The 27,564-nt window shown below is 42.2% G+C and overlaps 1 protein-coding gene across 1 annotated transcript in view; it reads left to right on the top strand.

Annotated features, from left to right (window-relative positions):
* The window catches only part of GAP43 (growth associated protein 43), a 58,495-nt gene that overhangs the window by 7,384 nt on the left and 23,547 nt on the right, over nucleotides 1-27,564 (top strand). Inside the window, exon 2 of the mRNA XM_048968950.1 lies at nucleotides 22,004-22,625. Within this exon, the coding sequence (XP_048824907.1) occupies nucleotides 22,004-22,625 (622 nt within the window). The remainder of the gene's footprint in view (nucleotides 1-22,003; nucleotides 22,626-27,564) is intronic.

The raw sequence follows: 27,564 nt of genomic DNA, 5'->3' as shown, positions 1-27,564 counted from the left end.
AGGAAACAAGTGTGACTTGCTGATTTGCTGAAGTAAAACTTGCAGGCATTTTTATTTTCATGTAAGTGTGAGATCCACTGCTGAGAAAATGCTTGGATAGCATCATCTGCTCTACTTGAGCAGGGCATGGTGTGGCTGGAAGGTTGCACCGGAACTCTGGGGAAATGGAACAATGGGGAACTGATGTAAAGGGGCTTTTACAAGCTGACCAAAGGGCTTGTGCTCAGCAGGGACATTTCACTGCAGACTAGAGGGCTGCACTGAAATTGCATTTTATGTTCCTCAAAACCAGAAACATTTTGGTGTTACTATTTCCTTCTTAACTTGTTTCATTGGAGTAGTCAGACTGGCAGCTTGCAAAGGGCTGGACAGCACAGGCTGAGTCAGAACCTGTCAGAATGGAGACTCTGCCTGATCAAGGATGAAGTACAGTATTTTTAACCCTTCCTGCTCTTTGCATTTCCAGTGGAAGACCCAGGGGAAGCCCTGTGAAGAGTTTTGAGGACAGACATCCACAACAGAAAATTGATGTTTAACGAAGTCAGGACCTTTAAAAATGCAGTAAAAAGCATGAAAGGGGTGCAACCAATCCCTCCTGAAGTGCAGGATCTTCTAAAGGGCCTTTCCTATGTTTCCAAAGCCCAGTCAGAAATACTGACTAGAAGAGATTCAATCTGGAGGGGAGGAAGAATGGAGCAAGGAAGAAAGATACACCCTCAAAGTAACAGAACTGAAGCTAACCAAAAACTTCCATGAAGTAAATAGAATTTAGATCATTTACAGAGCATAGTTACAAAAGTTAATGTGAATCAATACCCTCTTACAGGGTAAAACTAGACATACAGCCAAAAGAACCTTCCATAATGATGCCAGTGTATATGACTCTTGGAAGATAAAAGAATTGACAAATTAGTAAAAAATGAGCCCATAGGGCTTATAGGATTAGCAAATCTTCCTTTAAAGTTCAGTTATTTCTGTTTTATGATCCTTGTTTTCTTCCTTTGAATTATGGGATTCTACAAGGCAGGAAAAGATACCATAAGACAGTGCCTTATCTTGTAGAATTTCATTCCTTTGTAATTAAGGTGTGGCTGGAAAGAGGAGTCCAAGACGTATCACAGTATTTACCATTGTTCTGAAGTCAGAAATCAGTGATTTATGCTGTTCCAAGTTCAACTACCTTCTTAGAGGTGTTCTGTCTGACATTGTGGAACTTTAGATCTTCCTTCCTTTCCAACTATGGAGGTAACTCAAGTCCTGAGGTAATTATACATATACCTGTAGGGCTTCCTAAACATTGAAAGATTTCTTACTAGAATCCCTAAATAATCTTAGTTTTATAAACATTAATCAGCTCAATACCTACTTAACAGCTAAGCTGTTGGGAGCAACAAACCAAGTATTCTTCCAGTTGCTTTCCCTGCACAGCCAAAATGGGTAAGTTTGTCAGATCAAGCCTCTGCAGAGTGCATCCAAGAGGAAGAGAATTTACTACCTTCCTGTAATCCAGAGACACTTTGGTTGAAGTAATCACCTAGAAATGCGGTAAATAGACTGTTACTCCCAGAGTAGATCTGAAAACCCATCTCCAAGGAGAATGTGCTATTAGTCCATATTAGACATTATGCAGGGACCCACTTATCCCTATGTTTCTTGGACACAATGATCATTTGTTGCATGGAAGAATCAAATATTGTTTGGACCAGAGGAAGGAAGTATAAGAATGTCATCGTAACTCTCTACCTTGGTGTTTACGATATTCATGGAGGGAGGGAAGAGCTTCAGTTAGAACTTTACATCATGTTTCTTGAAGTATTTAACGCTTATTTTGCATGTCTTCAGTGGCATGGTCAACTGCTAGTAGATGGCTAAAATGATGTGCAGCCAAAGGAAGAAGGTCAAGATGTAGGAATGGGTAAGAACAGATCAGAATGTAGTGATGTAATATGGTTGATTCAAACCATCCTGAGTTGTTTATGAAGCTGGTGGAAGCAATCTGTGAAGCTCTGAGTGCTTTGAAAACTCGTGAGGACTGGGTGAAGTGTCTGAAACCTGAAAAAGAACAAGGAGGAGATAAGAAATTACAGACTACTCAGTCTAACTTCATTCCTGGAAAAAAAAAATGGTGGAAATAATCTAATAAAGAAGATGATTAGGAACCAGCACAGATCTGTCAAGAATAGATCATGTCAAACTAATTTAGCTTTCTTCTGTAACAAGCCTTGTGGATACAGGGGAAGTTGTTGTCATACCTTGTCATTTTAAAGGATTTTGACATTATCTCACAAGCCTTTATCGTAAGTGAAGCAAAGGAGCATGGTCCAAATGAAAACATTAAAACATAGATGCATAACTGATGTAGATAATCCTACTCAATGAGTAACTTTTGCTGATTTCCTGTCGAAATAGAAGACTGTATTGAGCAGATTGCCTCAGCTTGAGCTGTGGTCTGTTAGTGCTTAAGTGTTCTCATTAAGTACATTGTACTTTATATTTTAATTTCAACCTGGATGACTGGCTAAAAGAAGTGTTTTATTTAAAATACAGACAATGTGAACCAGGTATATGTTGGTGAAATTTACTGGAATTCAAGGCAATCTTGTCAAACCAAGGACTTAGTCTGAAAAGCATCAGAATGAATCCAAGGTGCTCTGCATGGATAGGATTAATAAATTGCACCCAGCTATCCATGGTGGCCAACACAACAACCAGCTATCCTTCAGGAGGGGAGACAGCATCTCTAGATGACCACAAGTTCATCTTACCAGGTTGTGCAAATAGAAGTAGAGGCTGTAAGATGCACATAATAAGCCTTCTGCTCTGATCAGGACATGTAAGTCTCAGCTGAAATGCCATGCTTTATTCTTCATCGTTCTCTAAGAAAGTCTGGTCCAGTGAGGGAGGGTGCAAACTGGGACAGTGAGAATTGCTGGAGGTCAAGGGAAATGTAATCTGTGAGGAAAGACTGAAATAATTAGCTTGTTTTTAACATAAAAGGCGTAAGGCAGAGAGGACTTAGGATAAAGGTCTTCAAATGCATAGGAAACAAGTGCAATAAAATGAGAATAATCTCTTCTTTGTATCCAGAATGGATAAAAGAGGGAGTGAAGGTCTTTAATGGGCTATGAAAGTGATTCAGACTATGGTTTAGGAAGAGTTTTCTCACCAAAAAAATACTGATGCAGTGGGGTAGATTGTCTGAGAAAGCCATGGCAGCAGCTCCAGTCACTGTAGGGCTCTTGAGGTATTGCTGAACCCGAGGTGGACTAAATGGTCTCATATGGTCTCCAAGGAGGATTTTCTGTGATTAGTATCAAATATTCACTGAAGCAGGAACTGGACCCAATCTGCCCCTTTGCAGAAGAGTGCTTAGCCACTGGACTGTAAAGCTAGATGTACTTCTGTGCTGTCTCTGGTCTCAAGCTAATTTAATTCTTCCATGAAAAAGAAAAAAAAAAAGCCTAATATATTAAGCATGAAAAGCTAGAAGTACCATACTCTGAACAGTCTTCTGTAGTAGGAAAAGTAAGACTTGAGATCTCTTCAGGTAGAGAACTGGGGCATAATGTAGGTACCGTAATTTGAGCACTCAGATAATTACCTAAAAGCCTATAAATTGCATGCTGTCAGAGAGGACTATAGTTATGTCCTTTTTGAGCAGAGATTCAGGGATTGGAGTCCAAAACAGATGATGCTTCACTGATAACTGGAGCTAGATGCCTAAATCCTGGCAGTTTAGATGTCACTCTGTCTTCTGCTTTTAGCATGAGCTTATAGGTACAGAAGACATTCATTTGGTGTATTGTGATAATGAGGTGTCTAGTTCTGCACATATTTTCTGGTGGCCTTAAAGCTATGATTTCTGCAAGTCATCTCATCCTAGATGTAACTCCACTATCTGTCTTCTGAACTTGGTCATCTGCTGGAACTCCACACTGATATTTCCTTTTCATCACCCTCAGGAGAGGATTAGTAGGGATTTATCAGTTGGTGACTTCTTCTACCTGTCTGACATGAATTATCTCAAAGCATTTATATGGCAGTCACTCAGGAATTCCCAACTGGAGTGCTGTACCCCTACTAGCACTCACCTTTAGTACTTATTCCCCTCTATTCCCATTATGATGTGTCCCAGCGGTTGCTGGGAGTACTAAATAAAACATGCTGAGATGTAATATTGAAGGGATTTCACTTTCTTTGGATAAATTCTTGTACAGCAGAAGAAGTACTGCTGCATGAGATTATGGAAGAAATAAAGCTGATCTGTAGTATCTTCTATTATCATGTGCTGAGTCCATACAACCCTCAGCAAGATATCCTTTTCTTAGGTTCTTCCAAAGCCTTTGCAAAGCAGAAAAGCAGGAACAAAACATCTTCCCTGTAGTCAGGATTACCCAGCATTTAGGGGATGAGATAAATTGTAACAATCAAAGATGGTCTTTTTAACTACATGGAATTTTGCTGAATTTTTCCTGTTTGGACAAGAAGCTCCTTGGTAGGTATCTTCTTCAAAAGCATATTGTGATTTTTTTAATTTTTTTTTTCTTTGTTTGGCTGTGTCTGAAGTTGATATTAGAAGAAAAAGTGTAAGAGTTTTGCAACCATTTAATAAGCAACAACTGTAGCATTAAAACACAAGGAAACATAATGCCATTATAGTTTCAAAAGATGGAATTTCCTATTTCCTTTCTTTTTCATTTGCATTTTTAAAATAGGAAATTACTTCTTAAAGCAAATTTTGAGTTTTCAAAGCCAGACACTTTGAATGTAAATAATTAATTAAAGAGTTGTCATTCCTTCCTTCTCTAATTTGCCCTCTCTTGTATACAGGCATATGGTTTGGTCCTTAATTATATGGTCAAATAGTGTGTTGATCTTATTTTTTTGGGGGGGAAGGAGGGGAAAGGAGTGGGTGGGTTAATTTTTTGCTAGGATCCTAGCCTCATTCAATGCACAAAATGAGATATACTTAGGGACTGAATGAATTTTGCCATGAACAAAGGTGTTTTCTATAGTCTCCTGTTCCATTTATTGCCCGCGATGAAGGTTGTGTATTGAACTGAGCGGAGGGCTGTTTGAAAGCAGAAGAATGGTCTCATGTTATGGCAATTGAATTCTGCTCCTGAATTTTTCCTGCCTCCTGCCACAGGTTTCTGTGTGATACTGAAAATGCCTATAAATGAGATTGCCAGGGGTGGCCACTAATTGGTGTGTTCTCATTTTCTGGTTTCTCCATCTGAGACACCTGGGCTCTGACTGGCAGAAATGCAGAGCTGGTATTGTGTGGAGTTCTGCTCCCAGTGTGCACGCAGATCTGGGGAAATGCTAATCCAAGGCGTCTCAAATTAGGGACCCCAAATCAGCAGATGCTGCGGACTTTTTCACCTTACACTCTTTGTGTCTGATTTCAGTGTCTGTAAAGTAGAGATAACAACCCCACCTACCTCCCTGGTGAGAACATCTGTTAAGGCTCATGGAGCACTGAGATACTGTGGCAAAACAGTACCCTAGAAAAGGCTGTGAGGTAATTAGTAATTCTGTATTCAGTCCTGGCTTTGAATGATGTGTGGCGAATAAGGCACTTTGCCATGCCTGAAATTAGGATAAAGGGAAATACTGAATAGCTACCCACTCAGTGAGCTTTGCCTATCTTTTATAGTAGCTGGGGGTGGGGAGGACTTGCAGAAAAAAATAAATGACATGATAAAAATTATCATAGGGCATACTCAAAAGGGTGTGAAAGCCAAGTTTCAGAGAAAGTCTCCATTTTGCATTTTCTACATCAGCTTTTAGCATGTGCCCATAAAGATGATTGTAGGACAGGCTTTTTATGTAATGCATGAGTCACACTACTGTGTACTTGTGCCTGTGAATAAGGGGTTGCAAAATTACTGGACCAAAATGGGCCAAATATTCTGTCATTGAAACTAGTACTACCCTTTTCTGTAGTATCATCCTAGATCCCTAACAGATCAAGCCTAGACCTCTCTTGTTATTATTCCCTTTGTGAGTGCAGAAACTGAGGCACAGAAGAAAGTGGAATCATCAGCAAAAGTCATTCTGTCTGTTTTCTCCTCTGTGTACCATCAATACCATTTAAACTAGTATTTACATTCCTTCCATAAACTAATCTAGAAATAATGGGAAACATACTTTTCTTTTCCTCTTCCTTTGCCTTGCACCTGGAAGATGTGGCTTGAGTAATGTAAATCATTTGTTTGCTTGGTTTGCTGGTCATTTTGTGTGTGTGCCTGTGGGAATGGAGCATGCATCTGTCTGTAGGATTGTGTGGGAGGATCTCCTGAGGAAGACCTAGATTTGACAAGCGAGAAAGCAGGCAGGTATATGGCATTGTAGGTTCTATGTCCCAACCTTGATGCTGCTCTCATGAAGTTTAGATTCCTGTTCCACCAGGGCACAAAGCAACCTAACATGCTCAGGGAACAGTTTTGTCTTAACAGAGGCTGAAATGGAAATAGAGAAATTGCAACGCAGAAATTCAGAAGTCTTTGAACAAAAGCAATTCTCCTGCACTCCATGCATAGAAGAAGACTTGTACCTCTGTTCTCTTGAGGTGTGTCAGCATGGCATGACACTGTAAACCTGACAAAACTAACTACTAGTTATGAAGCCTGTGCCTTATGAGGACACCTTGTCTCCTGTTTTGAGTACCTTCTGGCAAGACTGCCCATCATGGCATCTTAAGAGACTGCTCCTCTAGTTAGTCCTCTGATTTTTGCAGACTCATTGGCCAGGGCTGAGTGATCTGGAGAGACACTATATGGAGTTGGCTATAAGAGAAGGTTTTGATGTGAAGTCTGGAGGCAGGATCCCCCTCCTTGGCCAGTTAGGGGTGGAAGTGGAGAGGTTATCATTGTAGAGAAGAAAAAGGCCTTGCTGCAAAGTGAATCTGGCCAAACTAGATGCATGCTTGCCAGAGGTAATGAAAATGCAGGTCTTGTGTTAGCATTTATGAGGTGGTGCGAATTTTGTAGTTCTCACTTCTTTCAGATCAGATGGGATTTCATCCTGGAGCAACTCCGACTCCTTTTTTGATCCCCAAAGCATCTCCACTGCCACAGCACAGAATTATACAACTGAATGGGCCTTCCCACACTGAGGTTAGCCTTCCTGTCTTGCTAAGTACAGTGATTGGCCCCACTGACAGGTCTGGTTTTTCCTCTTTTTCTTCTGTGGTTCTGACCCGGTCCCACAGAAAGGAAAACGTGTTTCTCATTGCTCTGGCTCCTCATATCCAGCCCCATCCAGCTCTACCTCTCACATATAATTAATTGCATCGCAGCTTCACACAGCAAGGTAGCATCGATACTGATATCTCCAAGCTGTACTGTTTCAACTTCTCTCTTGGGTACTTGCCTCTAAGCTTTTCCTGCTGTCAGGTGCAGCGAGCAGCAGAGTATGCTGAGTACCTCTTTGGAGTACAGAGCAACTCTGCTGTTTGGAAATCTATTTGTGAAAACTCTGAACGTCGCAGAAATGCCTGGAGAAATGAATCACAATTGGAGATGGGCACAGTTTCTAAAAAACGCGATTTTCAAGTACTGCAGTGTGAACTGGAGGTCAGTTTGCTGCCAGTGGCAGTGAAATAGCACTCAGTTATACAGAGCAGAGAAAAATGCTGAGCAGAATTTCTGCCATTCCATTGTTCCACTTTTATCAGCATCCCATGCTCTTGCCCTGCAGCACCTTTGCTGTTCCAGTTCTGATACTGCAGGATAGCTACTGAGTTGCTGGGAACTAGGCAAGGATATAACTGATCCTTTGAACAAAGTAATTCTCTGTTCAGTAGCTTTTTGTACATATTAAATAGTGAAATCTTCAGGGGGCTTTTCCCTGATGCAGTAATTGTGCATTCATTAAATTGCCAGATAAGACTTACTTTCCATTAATTTATTTTTTTGCTAAGAAAAATATCTCATTTTCCACCGATAATTCTGCCTTTCCTAATTTGACTATGACCAACCTGTGGCTTCTAAGCCACACACAGAGACTGAGGAATTGAAGTGTGACTCCTACTATGGAGATACGTCACATTACTGATAGCACACTTTGCTGGTGCTAGGGCTGCTTTTCAGTAGGCATTCCTGTATAGGAGGACAGTCTCGTGGTCTTATAGAATCACAGAACAGCTTGAAAAGGTCTGCAAAGACCATCTAGTTTCAACCCCCCTGCTATGTGCAGGGTCGCCAACCAGCAGACCAGGCTGCCCAGAGCCACATCCAGCCTGGCCTTGAATGCCTCCAGGGATGGGGCATCCACAGCCTCCTTGGGCAACCTGTTCCTGTGTGTCACCACCCTCTGAGTGAAAAACTTCCTCCTAAGCTACTTGTTGAAAATCCCTCACCTCATTCCTGGTACCTGCCATGGGTTTGGCACCTCTTGAACATAGAAAAATTGAGTAACAGAATTATAGAACAGCTTGAATTGGAAGGGACCTTGAAGATCATTAAGCTCCGACCCTCCTACTGTGGGCAGGGCTGCCAACCACAACCTCAGGCTGCCCATGGCCCCATCCAACCTGTCCTTGACTACCTCAAAGGATGGGGCACCCACAGCTCTTCCACGCAACTTTTTCCAGAGACTCACCACCCACTGGGTAAATAATCTTTCCAATATCTAATCTAAATAGCTCTTCTTTTAGTTTAAAGCCATTCCCCCTTGTCCTGTCACTATCAGGTCATGTAGAAAGTTGTTCCTTCTCTTGCTTATAAGCTTGCTTAAATACTGGAAGACTGCAATGAGGTGTCCATAGTGCCTTCTCTTCTGCAAAGTGGCCAAACTAGAACCTGCCCAAACATTGGCAGGTGTTTTTGTAGGCCAGGAGGTTTGAACTCCCATGATGAAGTTCGCTGCATTCTAGAAGGTGAAATCAGGGTAGAAATGGAATTATCCTGCATTTTTAAGAGTGAAGATATATTTAGATTTTAGACGCAATGTGAGCTAGTGTACATGTGAAAAAGACCACAGAGAAACTGTGTTAAAAGACAGTTATTAAGGCTGCTAAGTTAAGTACTTCAAAGCTAGCCAGTACTGGAAGTGTAGTTGCCTGTGCAAACTCACAACGGTCTCCTCTTGTGTATGTATTTTAATACACATCTAATAGCAGGAGTACATCTTATTTTTCTATCCAGGGATTCCTGCCACACTCAGGTCACAGAATGGACAGCAGTCACTTAATGAGCAGTTATTCAATATTTTGTTCACTCATAATAAGTCAGCATGTGACCCCACAGCTATACTCAGTAAATACTCTTCAGATTCTGCTCTGAAATCAGAAATATTAATTTTCTCCTGGTCTGCCTTGTGATTCTGTGAACTTCCCTGACATGACTTAGTTAATCTTTGTGACACCTATGTGGGATAACTGAATATTTTATTCTGTTTTTGCAGATGGACAACTGAGGCACAAAGAGATTGTTTGGTCAACAGGATTCCCTAATTTCAGGTGCCAGTTCTGAGAAAAGACGTGACTTTTACTACTGGCTTTTATTTTCTGTTGCACATATCTGAAAACATTTCCCTTTGATCTCAGCTGCAGCTCTGAGTGTTCAGCACTGCTCTGAATCAAACCCAAAGCATATAAAGCCAGCTAATCAAAGGTGAGGGACATGCAACTAGGAGCTGCCCTGTGAAAATCCTGGGCCAGGCTAACAGAAGACTTCTGCAAAGTAGAGCAGGGCTGTAGGAGTTTGTCTGCCTCCTGCGTTTTCACTTTCCACCATCTGACTGCAAAAATCGGGACCAAGATTTTACTGTAATCCTTTTATACCCCTGAGTTTCCTGAGCTTCAAATATCCAGAATTCCCTCTCAAGCGTTAAGTCTTCTTTAAGCTCCTTTGTTTTCCTTCGCAATCTTTCAGCAGATATTTACTGTGCTGCTTTCCAACAGTAGCAAGATGGCATTGGGTAATTTACAGAACTGTCCTGACAAATTAGATTTGTATAGGCAGGAGCCCAAGAGGTTTTTCGAAGAGTCTTGGTGCTTAATTCTCACTGGTTTTAGCAGGATTAAGGCAAGGAGGCATTTGTGAAAAGCCCACCACTGGTTCCTTAAGACCTGACCCTTTAATTCTTCATTGAATCAAGTTTATACGGACCCACTAGATCTAAAGCATATAAACGCGTACTAAAATGTCAGCAATTTATTAATGTCTGTAAAGTGCAATCTGGAAAGGGAGCACCTTGATGAGGAGAGAGGAGGATGTGTTATATTTTCTTGAGGCTTTGAAATAAAAGTTTCTGCAACCAAAGCAAGAAACAGGTGGAAACTCTTGTCCTTTGCATTACACTGAAATCAAAATGTTAAGTATCTGAAAGCCCCAAAAGGGTCTTCACATCTACATTCAATGCTGTTAAGTATTACTAGTGATTAGACAGATTGTGAAACCCTGAGTTAGAGACTAGTTTGGAAGACTACCATTCATGCATTTGGAACTTGTTGTTTCTTGAGGAGCTCAAAGGACCCTTGTGGAATTTATTCTGTTTGGAAATATTCTGCATCTGTGCTTCATTTCTGATTTTATTTCAGCAGGATTTAGTGAATAGGTTATGCCAACTGAATTCAGGCAGTAGATTGCTCCCATGTTATTGATGTACTCCTCTGTTTATATATATATATATATATATATATATATATATATATACGTTTGTGACATGCAGTTTGTGATACTCCAATGATAGTGTCCTCTTTCTCACTGAAGAGGAAGGAAATAAAAGGTTCAAATGAACAAAACCCAAACAACCCACAAATAACAAAACGAGAAGATTCCAAGGCTAAAATATCTGATACAGTAATCATTCACTGTAATAATATATGTGGGATTTGTGACTATTTTCATGGCTAAGCCAACAGTTCATCTGAAAAGTGGAATATAATTACTGATGTAACCTCCACATAACATAGACCGTAATCTTTGCATACCATAATTTTTTCTTCATTTGAGCAGACCTGCAATTTGCCTAATTCCAGTAGCATGTCTTCTGAAGGACTAAATGTTGTTACTGTTGATGAATCAACAAATTGGACTCACAAGAGTCATCTTTGTCCTGTGATTTCCCAAAGAAGCAGAAATTAAGTCTTTCTGAAAAAAAAAAGGCTCTGTCTGATGGTGCTCTAAGAAAGCAAGCTGGTCCCTACAGTATCTCAATTGTCTTTCCTCCTTAAACCAGTATGCTGCCTGTGAACTTTCTTGTATTCAGCACTCTCATTGTCTTGACTTCTGTTGCTTGCTTCTTTGCTTCCTGTCCCAGCACCACAAGGGAGATATATCCCAAGGATATAGAAATAATAACCATCGTCATCATCATAAATCCTCCTGCATTTGGCTCTTCTCACAGCAGGCACCTCTTCCTTCATCTGGAAACTCACTGTTAGTACAATAGGAGCCCGGATGAAAACTCTAAGAACCTCTGAAAAGTGGCTGGCTTCCTTCCACTCCATCTTATTTGTCCTAGCCAGCTTCAGTTATCCAACCTCTTGACATCCTCAGAAAACTCCTAAATGTACTGAATGGCGTTTGGGAAAGGCTGACAGGAAATGGAGCAGTCAGGCTTAGGACTGCATTGAACAGTCTGCATGGATTGCTATCTATCTATAGGATACTTGGCCATTCCTAAGTTCCCCTGAAGTCTTTCTTTTTTTCTTTTTTTCTAAAGTGCTGAGCTATTTTCATCACCATCTATGTTCGTGGCTGCGGCTTTTCTTACTGCCTTTGGGAGGGAGTCTGATCCACACACTGATGTATTTTTAGCTACACTGCTAATTATTATTTTCGTGAGTATAGTGTTTCATTATTCATTAAAGCTGGGGTGATGTTTTAGTCATTTCTCAGCAGAACAAGTGTGAATTCAGTAAGTAAGTAAAGTAGGATCCCCGAGTTGGGATTAAGACTTGTAGGAAGAATGGTCTGGTAAGAAAGAACAGTATGAGAGATGGGAGTTACTGATTTATAAAGGAATGTTACTAAGAAAGCAGAAGCAAGCTGTTCTCAACATGGTCAAGAAGCAAGGGGCTGACTGAAACTCTGGGAAGGAACTCTTTAGCTTACCAAATGAATAAGCTGTCAGAGAAACCCAGAGAATCATCTTTGGGGGAAATGAATGAATACTGGTAAGAGGTGCTGATCTTACAGAGTTGGTTAAATATGAACAATATCAGCCCTGCTGCAGTGCACAGAGAGGGCTGAGAGGACCCTGGAGAGCATCTAACTGGCCTTCAATGCTTTCTATTTGCTCTTCATTCTGTGACAAAGCTGGGCACTCTGTGTGTGCTGGCTCTTCCTGAAAGACTGAACACACACTTTCCTGATGTTAGACAGTCTACACGTTTATGCCGTTGCTTTCTGCCTGTCTTTGCACTGGCTCATGAGAGAAGAAACCTCACAGGTTCTGCTCATGATGAAAACCCACTTCTCATAACACATCCACAGCAGAACAAAAGAAGTAGAAGGAGCTTGTTCTGTTTCCTGAGTGAAGAATGGAAAAAATAAATAAGTAAATAACAAAACCAGAAGATTTTAGGACCAAAATATTTAAAGCCATTTGAAGCTCTCTTATAAAATGTACTTAATGATGGGATGTCCATAAGAGCAAGACAGAAGAGCTCATCTACAGCAGGAATCTTAGGGGAAGCTCTGAGAGACTTTTTACATGTCTGTGGGCATACTAGCCCTTATGAGAGGCAGATCCAAACACTTAGGCTTTTTTCCCAACATCTATTCAACATGTTCCTTTTGGCTGGAGATCTTTACAACATTAACTCAACAGTGTCCACAAAGGGTCTATCTCAGCATGCACTGCAGGCTTGCCTCCCCCTCTTCCTTTTTCAATTGAGCTGTGTACAGTAGAGGAGCAAAGTAGGAAACAAAATGGCTTGAAGCCACATGTGCATTTCCCAGAGCTCAGTGCCAGTCTCTGGAATAAGTGATTAAGCCCTAAGGCTGCTCGGTGTCACGTTTTCTGCCTGTGGCCCCCAGGGAAAGTTCCCATCAAAGCCCTGTCTGCGCTCTGGTGACAACCCTGCCTGAAGGACAGGAGAGGGGTAAGGACAGCATTAAGCTGTGGGCACTCTGCCACCAGGAGTGACAGCTGCAATCAAGGGTTTGATTCTTCAGCTTTATGCACCCTGAAAAGTATTAAAGTAACACAAATGGTGTATGGTCTCAGTCAGTCAAGCCCCAAATACTTGAGTGAAAGAAGCTGTGTCATACAGGTCCCCTCTGGAGGCCTTTTCAGGTTCTGACAGGCTCTCATCCCTCCTTTCAGGATGTTCTTATCCTACACTGACAGAAGGGAATAGATAAGAGCGAAGCTTAAATATTGCACAATACTTTGTCTTGCTACAACACCATGCATTTGAGACTCTCACAGCACTGCAAATGCTAACTCAATTAGGATCAGAGTCCTTTTGGAACATAGCAATGTCATCTTTCCCAAGCAGTTTGGAGTAGCAGACCACAAAGGACTTATAAATATTATCTCAGGTGAAAATTACATTGAAATCAATAGAATTACACCCCACTTTAGCCACCCAACATTGCATTTGGCTTTGAATTTCCAATAAGATCTCAGTGCAACTGTCTGTTAGTGAGCTGTACAAACTTTGGGCTAGGAGGAATAGAGAGATAAGGTCCAGGTCTTCTCACACTTTTCTGTGTCAGCAATATCTAAGAGCTGATAGTGGGCCCAAGGACCCATTCTCCTCTATGATATTTCAAGAGTAAGTTTTATTCTTTCCATCCTCACTTCAACTAAGATGAGGGTAAGTAGGGAGGAGATACACATCTCCCTCCTTTCTCTGCTTGTATTTAAACACATAAAAGGAGTGAAAAGAAAAAAAAGTAGGCCAAGAATAATTTCACAGAAGATTTCCTTTAAGGTCTCTGGTATCCAAGACATGCTGTTGGTTGGAAAAATTCAGATCCATAAGAGGTGGCCATGTCTTATCCATTACTTGTAGTGAGTCCATATGCATACTGTAGTGAGAGCCCTATTTGCTGCATTGCAGAAAGTCTGTGGAGCAACCATGAGCACCAATGGTGCCACTGAAGTAAGGGTGGGTGGAGAGAAAGGCCGGGGCAAGCCAGAAACAAAAAAATGCATCTGTATGGATGAAGAAAATCCCAAATTAACATGAAGAGCCACAACACAAATCAGTAAATGGAGGTGCTGTGAAAATCAGAGCCAGCACTCAACACTGCCATCCAGGTACAAAGCTAACTGCAGTCTTAGTGGAACTAGGTCTGGTGTTAGTAGGGTTAGGCAACACTGCAGAGCAAGAAGCTGAGCCAGCAGATCTAATCGTGGCTGGTTAGGAAAGGCAGGGCCACCAGGAGCCATCGAACCCTTCAAAACTTTAAGCCAAGTAAACAAGCTGCACCTGTAAGGAGACTGAATCTGTACCAATAGGTAGCAGCCTTTGTTATGAAATCCTCCCCTTCAGGGATACAAGGTCACAATACATGCACTGTTCAGCTCTGCAGAGAGGTTGTGGCATTGGTCTGTCTGAAACAGAAGCTGAAAAAGTAGTGAGATGCTTCAGAACGATCTGGTTTAGAGCATTTTTCAAGTAATGTAGAAGACCTGCAAGTCTGGTTGTTTGGGCTTTGCTGGAAGTAGCTCTGATGATTAAAGAGGCTATTCTCTGCTCCCTGTGGAGCAGGAAGGTGTTGACTGAAGGTGGTCCCGTGGCTCAGGCTCACTTTTGGGAGATTAGAAAAACAGAAGAAAAAAGTCTGACTGGGTGGATAATGAATGGTAAGAAAAGCAGTATTGACTGTCCTTGCCAGATCCTGATCAAGAATCTTGGTTGTGACTTCCTTCGGTCTGCCACTAATTTCAGTGGGATGCAGCACCCCTGTGCCACCCATCATGGCTGTGGGCACAGGAAGCAGGTGTAGAGTATTACCCTATCAATAGCTGAAGTTGAGGAGGAGAGAGACCTTCTCTTCTTTGGGATGGTCCCAGGTATAAAGCAGTGGGGGATGCAATGTGTTATAGAAGCATCATCTCGCAGAACAGTTTACTGTAGAGCAGTGTGGGGAAGGCAAGGGAGGCTATTGCATAGTCAGAGAGTTTTCCTTGCTGAAGACTTGGTTGATGTGAACACAGTTAATGAGGTGAGCATGGCTGATGGGGGTGGTCTGTGCTGAGTGAAGTGGCTTGGTTCTGACAAGGTTTTACTTCTTCTTCTCCTTTCCTTTTCTCCTCCCAATTTAATTCTTTTGTACTTTCCAGTCCTACATTCTCATTTCTTTCTCCCCCTCCCTCTCAAGCTCTGACATGGCACTGCCCTAGCCTTCTCTCTTACCAGATCAGCCCTCTGCAGAGCCCCTTCTTTTCACTGTGGGCTTCATCTCCACAACTTCCTTGCTCAACCAGACAGTGGCAAGGCCTGGGGCTGTGCTGGGGGGGAGCTTACTGCTGCATTGGCAGAGCCCACCCTCTGAGCATATTCCCAAGTCATGGGAATTAATACGTTCTTTGCTTTCCCTAATTGCTTATGATGTTTGTTTGACTTTAACAAACCTGTGAATGCTTTCTCAGATGGTAATTGCCCCCATTTTCAATGATGTAAATTAAAATAATAATAGTAAAAATAATAAATACAGCCCCATGCTTATCATCAAGCAGGGAGGGAGCTACTTGATGCTCTACTCTCTCTCTTCACAAGGTTGAGTGATTAGTTTTAAGAGTTACTGTCATAGGTACCAGAAGTCTAAGACTAATAAGCAGATTAAGAAGAAGGTTTAGGGATTGGATGGTCTTGGGGCTTGAGCCTTTCATTGTCATTCTGCTGGCTAGAAAAACCCTGGGCAAATTAGCAGGGAGAAATATTGTGTGCAAAACTAGTAATAGGGCCTCAGCCTGGTTGCTCCTGCTCTGTGGGTGCCAGCACAAAATGCCTCATAATTCCTTGGTGCAACCTAGTAAAGGTCAAGTGAACCTCAGAGACCAGCAGTGGAAGGATTTGTGGTATCCCTGCCTGCAGTTTGCTTGGGTTGGGGAGAAGCAGGGACATGTCCCTTCAGCAGAGCTTGATGCAGGCCTGTGCTCGCACAGAGGGGATGAATAAGAGCTGCAGGATACAAGCTACTGCTTCATGTAAAGGTGTTACTTTAAAAGGTTTTGTGCCTTGACCTGAACACCTGCTGGCTGGCTCCTTCTGGAGCAATGCAGGTATTTCTTTCCAAAAAGAAGACTAGGCACAGCTAGCAGCATGGCATGTGCCAAGATCCAACCTAGAACAAGAGCATAGATGCTGATTATGGCAAGCACTCAAAACCTTCAATATAGTCCACACAGACCTTGTGTTCTCAGGTACCCTCACACATATAAGCCCTCAAGGTAAGCATACATCCTTGATATCCTGTAAAAGCATCATTGTGGTGGGCTGTAGCACCAAAGTATGATTTGGGCACATGGAGCTGAAAGATGAGTGAAGGCATCTTGTGCTCTGTGGCCACGGCAGCAAACCCAAGTAGTATTTCCCACAGACCCAAGTGCTATTTCTCACAGACTTCCCACAGCCATTCTGCTCCAAAAAGTCTGAGTGTTGGACATTGGGCACTTTGCATCAGCTTCAGGTACGAGGCTTTTCCTTCTCTGACCCAGCCTGCAAAGGCAGTATAGGCATTCATAGTGCCTTTCTCACTTTAAACACTGGAACTATGGGGAGATCAAGTAGTAGATGACACCAAAGTGGAAAGTATAGTGGATTTATTGAGAAGGCACACTGAAAATACTTACATAGATTTAGTTTAGGTAATTTTCTACCTCACTTCTCAGTCACCATACACAAGTGTATAACATCCATCTATTGCCTGCCTATCATAAGCCTGTTCCATTTCAGGTATCATAAAACAGAGGGGAAATTTCACATCTGTGAGAGAATCTCATAGGGAAAATAATGGAAACCCAATAATTGCTCAAGTATTAAAGCTGAAGAGCTGACACCCTGCTGGTTATACTCTGGGGAACCATCTTGCATAGCCTCTGGAGACACAAACTAACCTTTTCTCTTTCCGGGGTGTTTTGCCACCATCACCATTGCTAGCCTGGGAATAAAAGGAACTCTGTTTGTTTCCTCGACTTGCAGACAGGTTGTGCTAAGAGGTGCCATCCCATATCCAGGTGTCTTCACACCATTTAACTGGGTTAAAAAAGAAAGCTGTTCTCTGTGCTAAATTGCTTCCTCACTTCACAAGATGTGAAAGTCTTTTCTCTCTCTCTCACGTGTCCATGTTTCACTCCTTCTGGGGAGACAGATGGTTTTTTGTGTGTTTTTTTTTTTAATGCACTCTGCTCCTTAAATGCTGTATCTGAGACAAATCAGGTCATGCAGAGCCAGGCCCACAAAAGCTTTGAGGTGACTCAATCCTGTGAAATCAGTGAGAATCAGGTGCCTAAATCTCATTGCAAATCAATTGAATGATGTCAGTCAAATATATCTTGTACAGTAGTCAAGATTAGAGCATTATGGGCTGATGTGTATCTTCCTCAGAGGGCTGATGAAGAAAGGCTGAGGGAGCTGGACAGGTTCAGCCTGGGGAAGAGAAGGCTCTAGGGAGATCTCATTGCAGCCTTCCAGTATTTAAAGAGAACTTACAAACTAGAGGTAGACCAGCTTTTTACACAGGCAAATAGTGTTAAGACAAGGATGAATGGTTTTAAACTACATTTTTTCACTTAGAGGATTGTGAAGTACGGAAAAAGGCTGCCCAGAGAGGTTGTGGATGTCTGATCCCTGCAAATGTTTAAGGGCAGGTTGGATGGGGCCCCGGGCAGCCTGAGCTGGTGGGCGAAAGTCCTGCCTACATTAGGGGCTCGGGACTGGATGGGCTTTGAGGTCCCTTCCAACCCAAGCCATTCTCTAATTCACCCCACAAATACCACCAATGATTAGCTGATTCAGCACTGTTTCACCCAGTCAACTGAAGGAAAGATTTCTACATGTACCTTAGTGCAGGTGTCATGAAAATTGAATTACTTAAGGTCCATATATCTTTTCACTAAATACAAGGTTGTTTTCTTTTTGTTTGTTTGTTTGTTAAAATGAGAGTAACGTATTTTAGCTGGTCTTGGAGGTTAAAACAGAGCTTTCTTCATTATTTTTTATATTTGATACCTCTGTAAGCTCTGGAGATGGAAGGTAGAAAAGTAGCCAGAGATTAGAAATCTTGGGGTCTTGGGTCAATGAAATTTCCACATTTTTATTACCTACAAACTAACCTCTACCCTGTCTATGTCCTAAGCATTCATTTCTCATCTACTACTCTGAGCTATGTGACAGCAAGGAAAGTCTCACTTACAGGAACTGTCTGCCTGGGAAGGAATGTCCTAGAAAGCTGGAGGTGTGGCAGACAAGCAGATTGAGATGGTGAGAGGATCATTTTTCCAGGATTGGAAAGATGACGTGGGGTATGCAGATAGAGACAGAAATCCTACCAGTATGTCTCATAAAGGGAAAGCTTTGTACATTGGCTTCAGAGGGTATGTGGGGATGGTCTAAATGAAGGACGTGTTTGGCTCTGTATGTACCTATATATGAACCAGCCTTAGTATTTTCAAGTTCCATGCACATTAAGAATATCGTGAATATTTCAATATTAAGTATTAGTATGAGTTTATACATAAATTTATAGATGAAGGGGGTGCATGACTGAATAATAATACATGAAAACTTTCCTTACCAGACCTGCTTTCTTGGCTAGGGGCTCTTGAGTCTGTACAAACACTAATAATAATTGTCACTTTTATACCAGAATACTACAATATTATGACCAAGATGTCATACATGCATGGCGGATAGATAAGACAGATAGATTTCTTGTTTTCCACTGCAGTGCTTTTGAATACATCCTGGCAAGGCTGACTCACCCTTTTAGCTTTCGAAGGAAGACAAATTGCTTTCCAGGAATTTCATTGTGTACAGGTTATTTCTGAGCAACTTCCTTAATTAAACCTTATCTGTTGTGTGCGTAATCTACAGATGAAGAGCCCTCATTTCTTTTGTGAGAACAGAAGTTTACCTCCAAACAATCTGCTTCTTATCCAACCCATTGTTACACAACATGACTTACATACTAGATGGATATCGTGTCCTATCCCAGAGATAGCTTCAGGCCAGTAGCTCAAAATAAGTCATTTCAAATGCCTAGGATGCTGCAGTGGAGAAAAACTGAAGTGGGATTCTTGAGGGCTACTAAGAGCCGTTTGAATTGACACAGTCCAACTATTAGAACGTTGTTTTTATTCATGACCTTAAAACCATGTCTGACCCAGCCTCATGTTCCTTATCTTTTATATCTGAGTTGATGCTGTAAGCGCACTGTTGGAAAAACATTCTGCAATTGTGAACCTTGCAGTCTGGCAGGGACTCAAGCTGATGTCATCCCAATTGGGATAAGGGGACAATGATGTCATTGGAATAGCAGTGAGCCTTCTAGCTCTGAAATACAGTAGTTGTGGTTGTGAGGTTCCAGTCTGACATCCCAGAAGAGGAAAAGCACTCTCCCACTCCTGGTCAGGTTAAGGGTGGTTGGCCAGTGAGCCCTGCATGCACCTTAATCAGAACTCTTGTGTCAGGAGAATCCATCCTGCAGCAGGAGGGAGAGAAGCTCTCGCAGAACTGCGTAGCCCTGCTGAGGAGGAAGCTGTCACCAAGATATGCAGCAAGGCTACATTTCATCACAGCTGTCCTAGTGGCAAGAGATCTTTCAAGCAATAATTTTCACCTTTTGTCCAAGGACTGAAACTTTGCCACGTTCACTATTGGTTTGACAGGAATCCGACATATAGTACTGGATCTTTAGGATCTTGTAGTTATTTTTCCAGTTTCCCAATCATGCTGCTGTTTGAAACTGATCACAGATCTTTGTGAGTGTCAAAGCTAGGGCATGTGTTACTTGGTGCTAGAAAGGAATATCTACGTCTGTGTATCTGTGTCTGTGCTGCTCTGGCTTCAGTATAACGCATATATATTCAAGCTCTCCTTAAACCAACTTGTCTACACAGAATCGTAGGGGTTGGAAGGGACCTCCAGAGACCATCGAGTTCAACCCCCCTGCCAAAGGAAGTTCCCTACACCAGGTCACACAAATAGGTGTCCAGGCAGGTCTTGAACATCTCCAGAGAAGGAGACTCCACAACCTCCCTGGGCAGTAGTAATGTTGCTGCAGCAACACAGGACTTAGTGGAAACTGCACAGCTTGCCTGAAGAGCAGGGTAGGTGAATTTGTGCAGAACTCTGCTCTGCTCACCTGGGTTACATTTCAACATCAGCTGTGCTGGTGCATTCAGACCAATCCTTAATCCTACACAGCTGTGTGGAGCAGCTCTTTTCCATGATTATTTGGGGCTGCTAGCTCCTTTCCACCATCTCTATTGAAATTCACCCCTTTTTATCTGGAGAACTATCTTGCTTGGACATCAGGAGAGGGGACCTTGTCCTCATTGGTGGCCCCAGAAGGATGTGGTGGGTACTTCTTGCTTACTGGTGGCCAAATATTGGGTTTGCTGGCACTGCTTTGTTCACATGTGCATTCCCATCTGTCTCACATCAGTGTTTTCATTCTGCATGGGAACGATCCCTTACAGTCTGTTTCTCAGTGACTGATGACTGTAGCCAGTCCACTGTCACCCTCTTCACATGCACTGTTTTCCAGCACTATGTGTTGATACAGCAGTGTCTCCTCCCTTATTCCAGCTGCAGTCTTTTTGGGCGTATTTATGAACTTCTGGTTCTGGTCCTTTCCCCAGATGGCATCTTTCAGTTGCAGTGGCCTGAGGAATAGTTTCTTCTTCCCTTGCAGAAATAAACACTTGCTATCTTTCTCAGCCAGCTCATTTTCTTTCTTTTGTGACCCGAGCCAGCATTGGAAACCAGGCGCAGACAGCAAAGAGGCCAGTGCCTCTGCTTCTGAGTAGCTCTTTTGAATGCTTCCCAATGGGAATATTAATAGAACAGTGTCCTTTCATCAGTATGCAGCTGAGCTGCTACTTGCCCAAGAACAGCTAAAGTTATTGGGGTGAAGAATGGTATGACCTGTAAATTCAGTAGGATTTTACAAACTGAGCATTATCTGTCTGCAGCAGACCAGCATGAAGTATGGGCTCTGTTTTGGTCCTATTTAAGTCTTTAATGCATGGCTTAAGTCTAAAAAACAGGAGGAATGCTTGTTCTTTGTTGTAAAGCTGTGTTCTACCCAACAGTCAGAGAAATAGTCATAATCTGCTGAAATTGGAAACACTGATATCTATCTGTCCATTATTTTTACAATGAAACCAAGAGTGGGGAGCAGAGAAAAAGGACTCAGAATGCTTGCAGGCAGGCCATTTGTGAGGAGGATATGTATGTGTGTGTAATAGTTTGCATCTGTGGCAGGGCGGGTGGCAGTAATGGTCTCTGCAGGCAAATCTGAGTCAAAAAGCTATAAAGCATGAAACACTCGATGTAGAGTCACACACCTGTGAAACAAAGTTTCATTAAAAAGGAACAAAGATTTGAAGGCATAAGAGGATCTGGAAAGACTGTGGAACACCCCTGTGGGAGAGTGTTTTAAAAGTGACTGGGGGAAAAAAATGGAAAATTTCAAAATGGATGGGAAAGTAAATCATGCCAGCAGTGACAGTCCAGCTAGTGCAAGCCTTTCCATGCAGGCAAGTTGCTCTAGCATCGCTAGCAGAGGTGATGGCAAATTCCTTTTGCCAATCCCCTGTGTCTGCCCAGCCATGAAATAAGAGCCGCTGTCCTCAAACCCATAACAAATGCAATGGCTGCTTCCAAACTTGTCACCTGTTAGCAGGAGGGGAGGGTGGGAATTTCCCAATTAAAGATGAGTCTGGGCTGTGTCTGGAGTAATCTTAATTTACCTAATCATAGAATCACTCAGATTGGAAAGGACCTTAAAGATCAAGTCCAACCACAACCTAACCATACTACCCTGTTTTCTCCTCTGCCCTCCTTCCTTGTTCTTCTTCTAAGGTTGAAAAAAATGAGGACGGGGACCAAAAGATTGAGCAAGATGGCATCAAACCAGAAGATAAAGCTCATAAGGCAGCGACCAAAATCCAGGCCAGCTTCCGTGGACACATAACAAGGAAAAAGCTCAAGGGGGAGAAGAAGGCAGATGCCCCCGCATCCGAGTCTGAGGCCGCCGACAAGAAGGATGAAGGCCCTGTTGGCGGAGCGGCTGAGAACAAAGAGAGTGAGGCTTCTGCTGCCACAGAGGCCAGCGCCGCCGACAGTGCCCAGCTGGATGAGGGCAGCAAAGACAGCAGCGCGCCAGCAGAGGAGAAAAAAGGGAACGGAGCCGCTGACACGGGCTCAGAGCAGCCAGCCCCGCAGGCTGCCACTCCTGCCGCCTCCTCGGAGGAAAAATCCGCTGCCGCCGCCGAGACGGAAAGTGCCACTAAAGCTTCCACTGACAACTCGCCATCCTTGAAGGCTGACGAAGCCCAAGACAAAGAGGAGCCTAAACAAGCCGACGTGCCTGCTGCTGACACCACTGCCACCACCACCCCTGCTGCAGAGGATGCTACTGCCAAGGCAACAGCGCAACCCCAAATGGAGACAGTGGAGAGCAGCCAAACCGAAGAGAAGACAGGTGAGTGAGCGCCTCGGTAGGGAGTGGGCCTCTCCAGAAATGGGTGCCTGCCTTGTTCTCATACAGATGGCTCCAAGACCTCTGATTCCATCACAGGAATCAGAGTGAGACTTAAAGACGGAATGCCTTCGAAGGGTTTTGTGGGTGGTGGATGTGCATGCTATTCCTTAACATCCTCTCTTCTGCTTCCCAATATCTTTGGAAAAACTGCATCTCCTCTTGAGGCTCTTGTTCCTCTAGGTAGGTATATGCGCCATCTAGCCCTTTTCTACACGGTGGCGAGAGAGGGTCAGTCAGCTGATAATAGGATCAGGTAGGAAAGGGAAGATTAAAGGCCCTGACAGCTCAATGAACGAGGAAAGGAGAGACAGAGCTGAATGCAGTCAGTCTAGGAAGTGTTTTCCAATTCTTTCTCCTAACCAAGCTGCAGGTCTGTTTAACTAGTTCCCCTGGGAAGAAGTCAAAAGTTTGGAGAGGCAAAAGTGAACATTTTTGACAGTAGCATATTGCTTGCAAACCATAAAGAGCAGTTACTGAATTATGATACTGAGATAGGTAGAAAACACATCAAAGACCTGAGGACGTTTTTGCTCTTGGTCTTTACTTTCTGTAAATTATCAAAGAAAAACAACATAAATAAAAGAAACAGTACATCAGAGGCAGGCACCACATGAAACTTGATCAAGAGGCAGTGCAAAGTGTAACTGACCTCCACATTCATGAGGCACTCAACCGGGATCAATAGCTTGTTGAGGAAAAAAAACGTAGTGTACCACCTTGATTTTCATAAATGGCGTTATGTAAATGTTAGAGAGCATCTTCATCCAGACTTGCACTCACTGATGTTTTTTCCTCATTCCATTTGCTTGAATGACTTCTCTTCCAAAATGATAAATCCAGTTCTACAGTTAGGCTTCCAAGCTTCATAGCTAACTCAGAGCTTCAGGTGACTGCACCCACTCAGCAAAGTGGAAAGATAAGGAAGTACTTATCCAAAAGGACAGATAAGTACTCAGAGAAGAGCTCGTGCAAAATAATTCTGTTTTAATGTGCAGACAAGGGGAACTGCTTTGAGGAGTGTGACTCTAAGCTGAAAGTACATAACAGCAAAGGGATGCTTATTTTACTTCCTTTTATTTAAGCATTTCTAGAGATAAATCTTGAATTTGCATTCAACCATGTTGGCTCTTGGTGGTCTCCATCCCTTCTGTCTTTCACTTTATATGATGAGTTGAGTGGCAAAATAAATGGTATATGATTTGAGAAATCTAATTTGGTATGTTGCATGCTGTACTTGCATTGTATTTGTACATAAGCAAAGGTATAAATGTCACTGGTAAAAACAGTGTAATTCAGTGTTTTGGAGTCTTGTGTACACAGAATAATGAGTGCAAATTAACTTTTGGTTAAGATTTGGAGTGCCTTATTCCTAAATAAGAATAGCTATTCTGCTTTGAATTAACATCGTATTTTTATTCAGTGTAATATTCTGTAATGAATAGAGATAGGCAATTCATAGCATTAAGATATTTCACTTGCTTAATTTTACCTGTTTTCAATGGTCAGTAATCAAATAATGTTTTCTTTTTTTGTACTCAGTATTCTGAGTCATTTGCAGATATCTTCCCCATGGTCTTGTTGCCCTTAACATCATTTGAAATGAGAATATTACAATCTAATACACATTTGCACATGATACTGCTGCTTATGTAAATAACTAGCCAACAGAGTAAGTTACAAAATCTACAATCAAATAAGTGTTTAAAAATGAGCTTTCAGTGATTATTTGATTGTTCAAGGCCAGTATGTGCATCTATTCAGACCCACTTAATATGCATGCAGTAATACTCAAGCTTACAAATGTTTGCAGAAAGCAAACATGGAAGGTGTGTGGCCACAGTTAAACTGATATTCTCTTTTAAATGTTAATGAATATAGATTTTTTTTTTTCTAAATTCTTATTAAAGGATGGTATCAGCCTCCTAGCCACAAAGTCAAACAGCTGGGCCCCAGAGCAATGCAAGAAGGAAATGAAGAAGAAAAACCCACAGATTAAATAGGCCTTCTTGTCTGTCTCTTTGAGGATGCTAGGTTGTGTTCTGCAACATGCTCTATAGCGCAATGTCGAGAATAGTAAGAAGCAGCTCTCTCTTCATAGCATCTTCCACAGAAGAGCATTGTCACATTATCAAAGATCCCACAGACAGAAAATATTTCATGTTAGGATGCCTAAATTCTCTTTTGCTTATCTTAATTCTATTATTCTCTCTCATCTCTTTGAAACTCTGTTTCTCTCTCTTGGCACTTACACCTTTCATGGTCTTACAGACATGTGTCTCAACCTTTCTCCCAGTTTTCACCCAGTAAACATATCATTCACTGATGGTTGCTGGCATTGACTGAACTAGTTGATTGTTCTTGGAAGAGGGAGGGCTACCAAACATCTGCCACTCCGGTACTCTGCTAGCCTGGGGGCAGACCCTGTTTCAGCTTCATCAGTTCCCTTCTCCCAGAAGTTGTCCCCTTGGCTTTCAAAGGTCATCTCTTATCGTTTCTGTGATCGAAGACTGGCACAGTAGTAGAATGCAGTCTCAGGCTGCCAAAAATAAATCAAATTGGCTCCTTGCCAGTGTCATTGGTTGGCTGGTTGCCATAGCATGCTTGGCTGCTACTACTGTGAGGCATGCCGACCGTGCTACTTTTGTGCAGTCATGTTCATCTGCCTTGAATTTTACTACAGGCTGTAGATACAGGCTATGTCGTGTTATCTGTAGATATCTTCTATGGACAAACACAAGAAACAGTCAGAGATTTTTTATTTTTATCAGAAGACAAGACAAAGAAGACAGGAAGAGAGGAAAAGGCTAATTAATGGATAAAGAGGACTACATGATTTTTAAATGCTTAATATTTAATGTTTCTGGAGTGGGAGGGAGGCTGGGTGATTCTTCATACAATCCTCTAATTCCCCTGACAGACCTCAACCCTTTTTGTTATTCAGTTCCATGTACTCGACCTGTATATTGGTAGTGGCTTAGGAAATGACTTCAACCAATTGTCCTGCATCCATTATTAGTTGTTCTCATATCATGGGCATTCTGAATTGTAAAGTAGGGCAGTTTCTAAGCAATCCTCAGTGAATCGTCTCTGAGAAGAGTAGGAAGATTCCAATCTGAGGACACTATGAAATGAGTCACTGGGCTTTGTTCAGTGGCAATGCAGGACTGAAGTAAGAAAGACCTCTTTCTGTTCTCTTCATGACTAGTGGATGACTTGCATGTCAGAAAGGTATTCTCTTACTTGAGCTTTCTTGCCAATACTTATTTTTGTTGACTTTCTAGTTATGATCCAACTTTTGCCCCTTTAATGTTGGAATTATGCTTAGAGAAATTGCCTTGAATGACAATCTACTCAACAGGTCAAAATTCAAAAATGACTGGAAGGAATTTATACCTTACATATGGATGGAGAGGTGAGATATTAAATCTAGGATGCACTAACTTAAATGTGGAGAGTGTCCATCAGAGTCATTGGAAAGAATCTACATTAATACAGCTTTGAAGTGAGATCAGCATCCAGCACAGCAAATTATAGAAGAAGGGATACTGTGAGCCTTATGAGGAGAAGAAGTGAATATCACACAATGTTAGATTCTCTTTGTAATTTACCAGGTTTTCAAGGCTCATCTCCAAACTTGGCTAGCTCTCACTTCAAAAGCATTCTCAAGTTGTCAGGTAAGGATACAACAAAGCCCAGAAATGTGAAAGAGTAAATTGTGCCTAAGGAAACAAATTGGTCTTCTTTTGTTGAGCAATGAAGATTGCTTTCTCCCGCTTGATGAAATAGCTTTACAATGGGGTAGTTTCACGGCTGAAATGAAAAATCAGCCAGATGTCAATTGTCCTGCATGCGTGCAAGCCCACAGTTCTCCCTGGGGCCCCGTACCCTGCAAGCAAGGAACACAGGGAGGCACCATGTTCACTTCCTCAGAGGCAGCAAGTCCCTGCAGATCCTTTTTCATGGTTTATAGCTGAATAAGTTCTTTGTTTATTGCTCAATCAGTGTATTGATTGAAGGACAATAGTTGCTGCATCTAGAGAGCACTGGCTGTATAAAGATTTGGAAGGGAAGACTGTCCATTGTCATGTAGGAGCTAGAGTACAGCCTGCACTATGCAAGAGGATTGCAGTTGTATAACTGGAATTTTAGTCTTGGCTTGTGGGTAGCTGGCAGGAGACAGAACAACCTCACTGACATTCCTGTTTCACTGGAGCTTATCTCTGCTGCTACACCTGGCAGCTGAGGCACACAATGCAAATGCACTAGTCCTCCCATGAGCACCCCAGAGGGAACAACTGTAAGCAAGCATACCAGAATTTTCCTGTCTGTAGTATTACTCAAGCAAAAAAATAAGAATATAAATGCAATTTAGGTTACCTGCACCATGGTTCAGGGTGACAAAGTATGTGCCTAGTTCTCAGCTGCTCTGAAAATTTTAATCTTTGCATTGTGCCTAGGTGGATATGTGGATTGCAGTCCCCGTGAGGAGCAGAGTTTTTCAGACGACCAGAAACTTGTAATAGATGCAGATTTTCTTCTCTGTTGCAGAGTGAAATATTATCTCTGGTGCCATGTATGTGTTAAATTTGCCATTTTTAAATGAGATACTGCTTGCCCGGTATACATGTAGGCAGTGTAAAAGACCTGACCATTTTTAATGAAATTCTAGGTGGCATTAAGCATATTTACTGATACCGTGTGGGATGACTCTGGAAAATGCCTCCCAAGGAAAGCAAATTAATCACTGGTTTAGGCCAAGGAGGCCTCAGTTAGAAAGAGTGGTTAACTGGTTTATTTTGTGAAGGATGGAAATTATAGGAAAGATGACACCTTTTAATGCTGAGAACCACAGCTGTTGCAGTATCAGGTGAGCCACTCC

Source organism: Lagopus muta, chromosome 1, assembly GCF_023343835.1.
Source record: "Lagopus muta isolate bLagMut1 chromosome 1, bLagMut1 primary, whole genome shotgun sequence".
NCBI classification, from domain to species: Eukaryota; Metazoa; Chordata; class Aves; order Galliformes; family Phasianidae; genus Lagopus; species Lagopus muta.
This window is presented reverse-complemented; position numbering and strand designations above follow the sequence as displayed.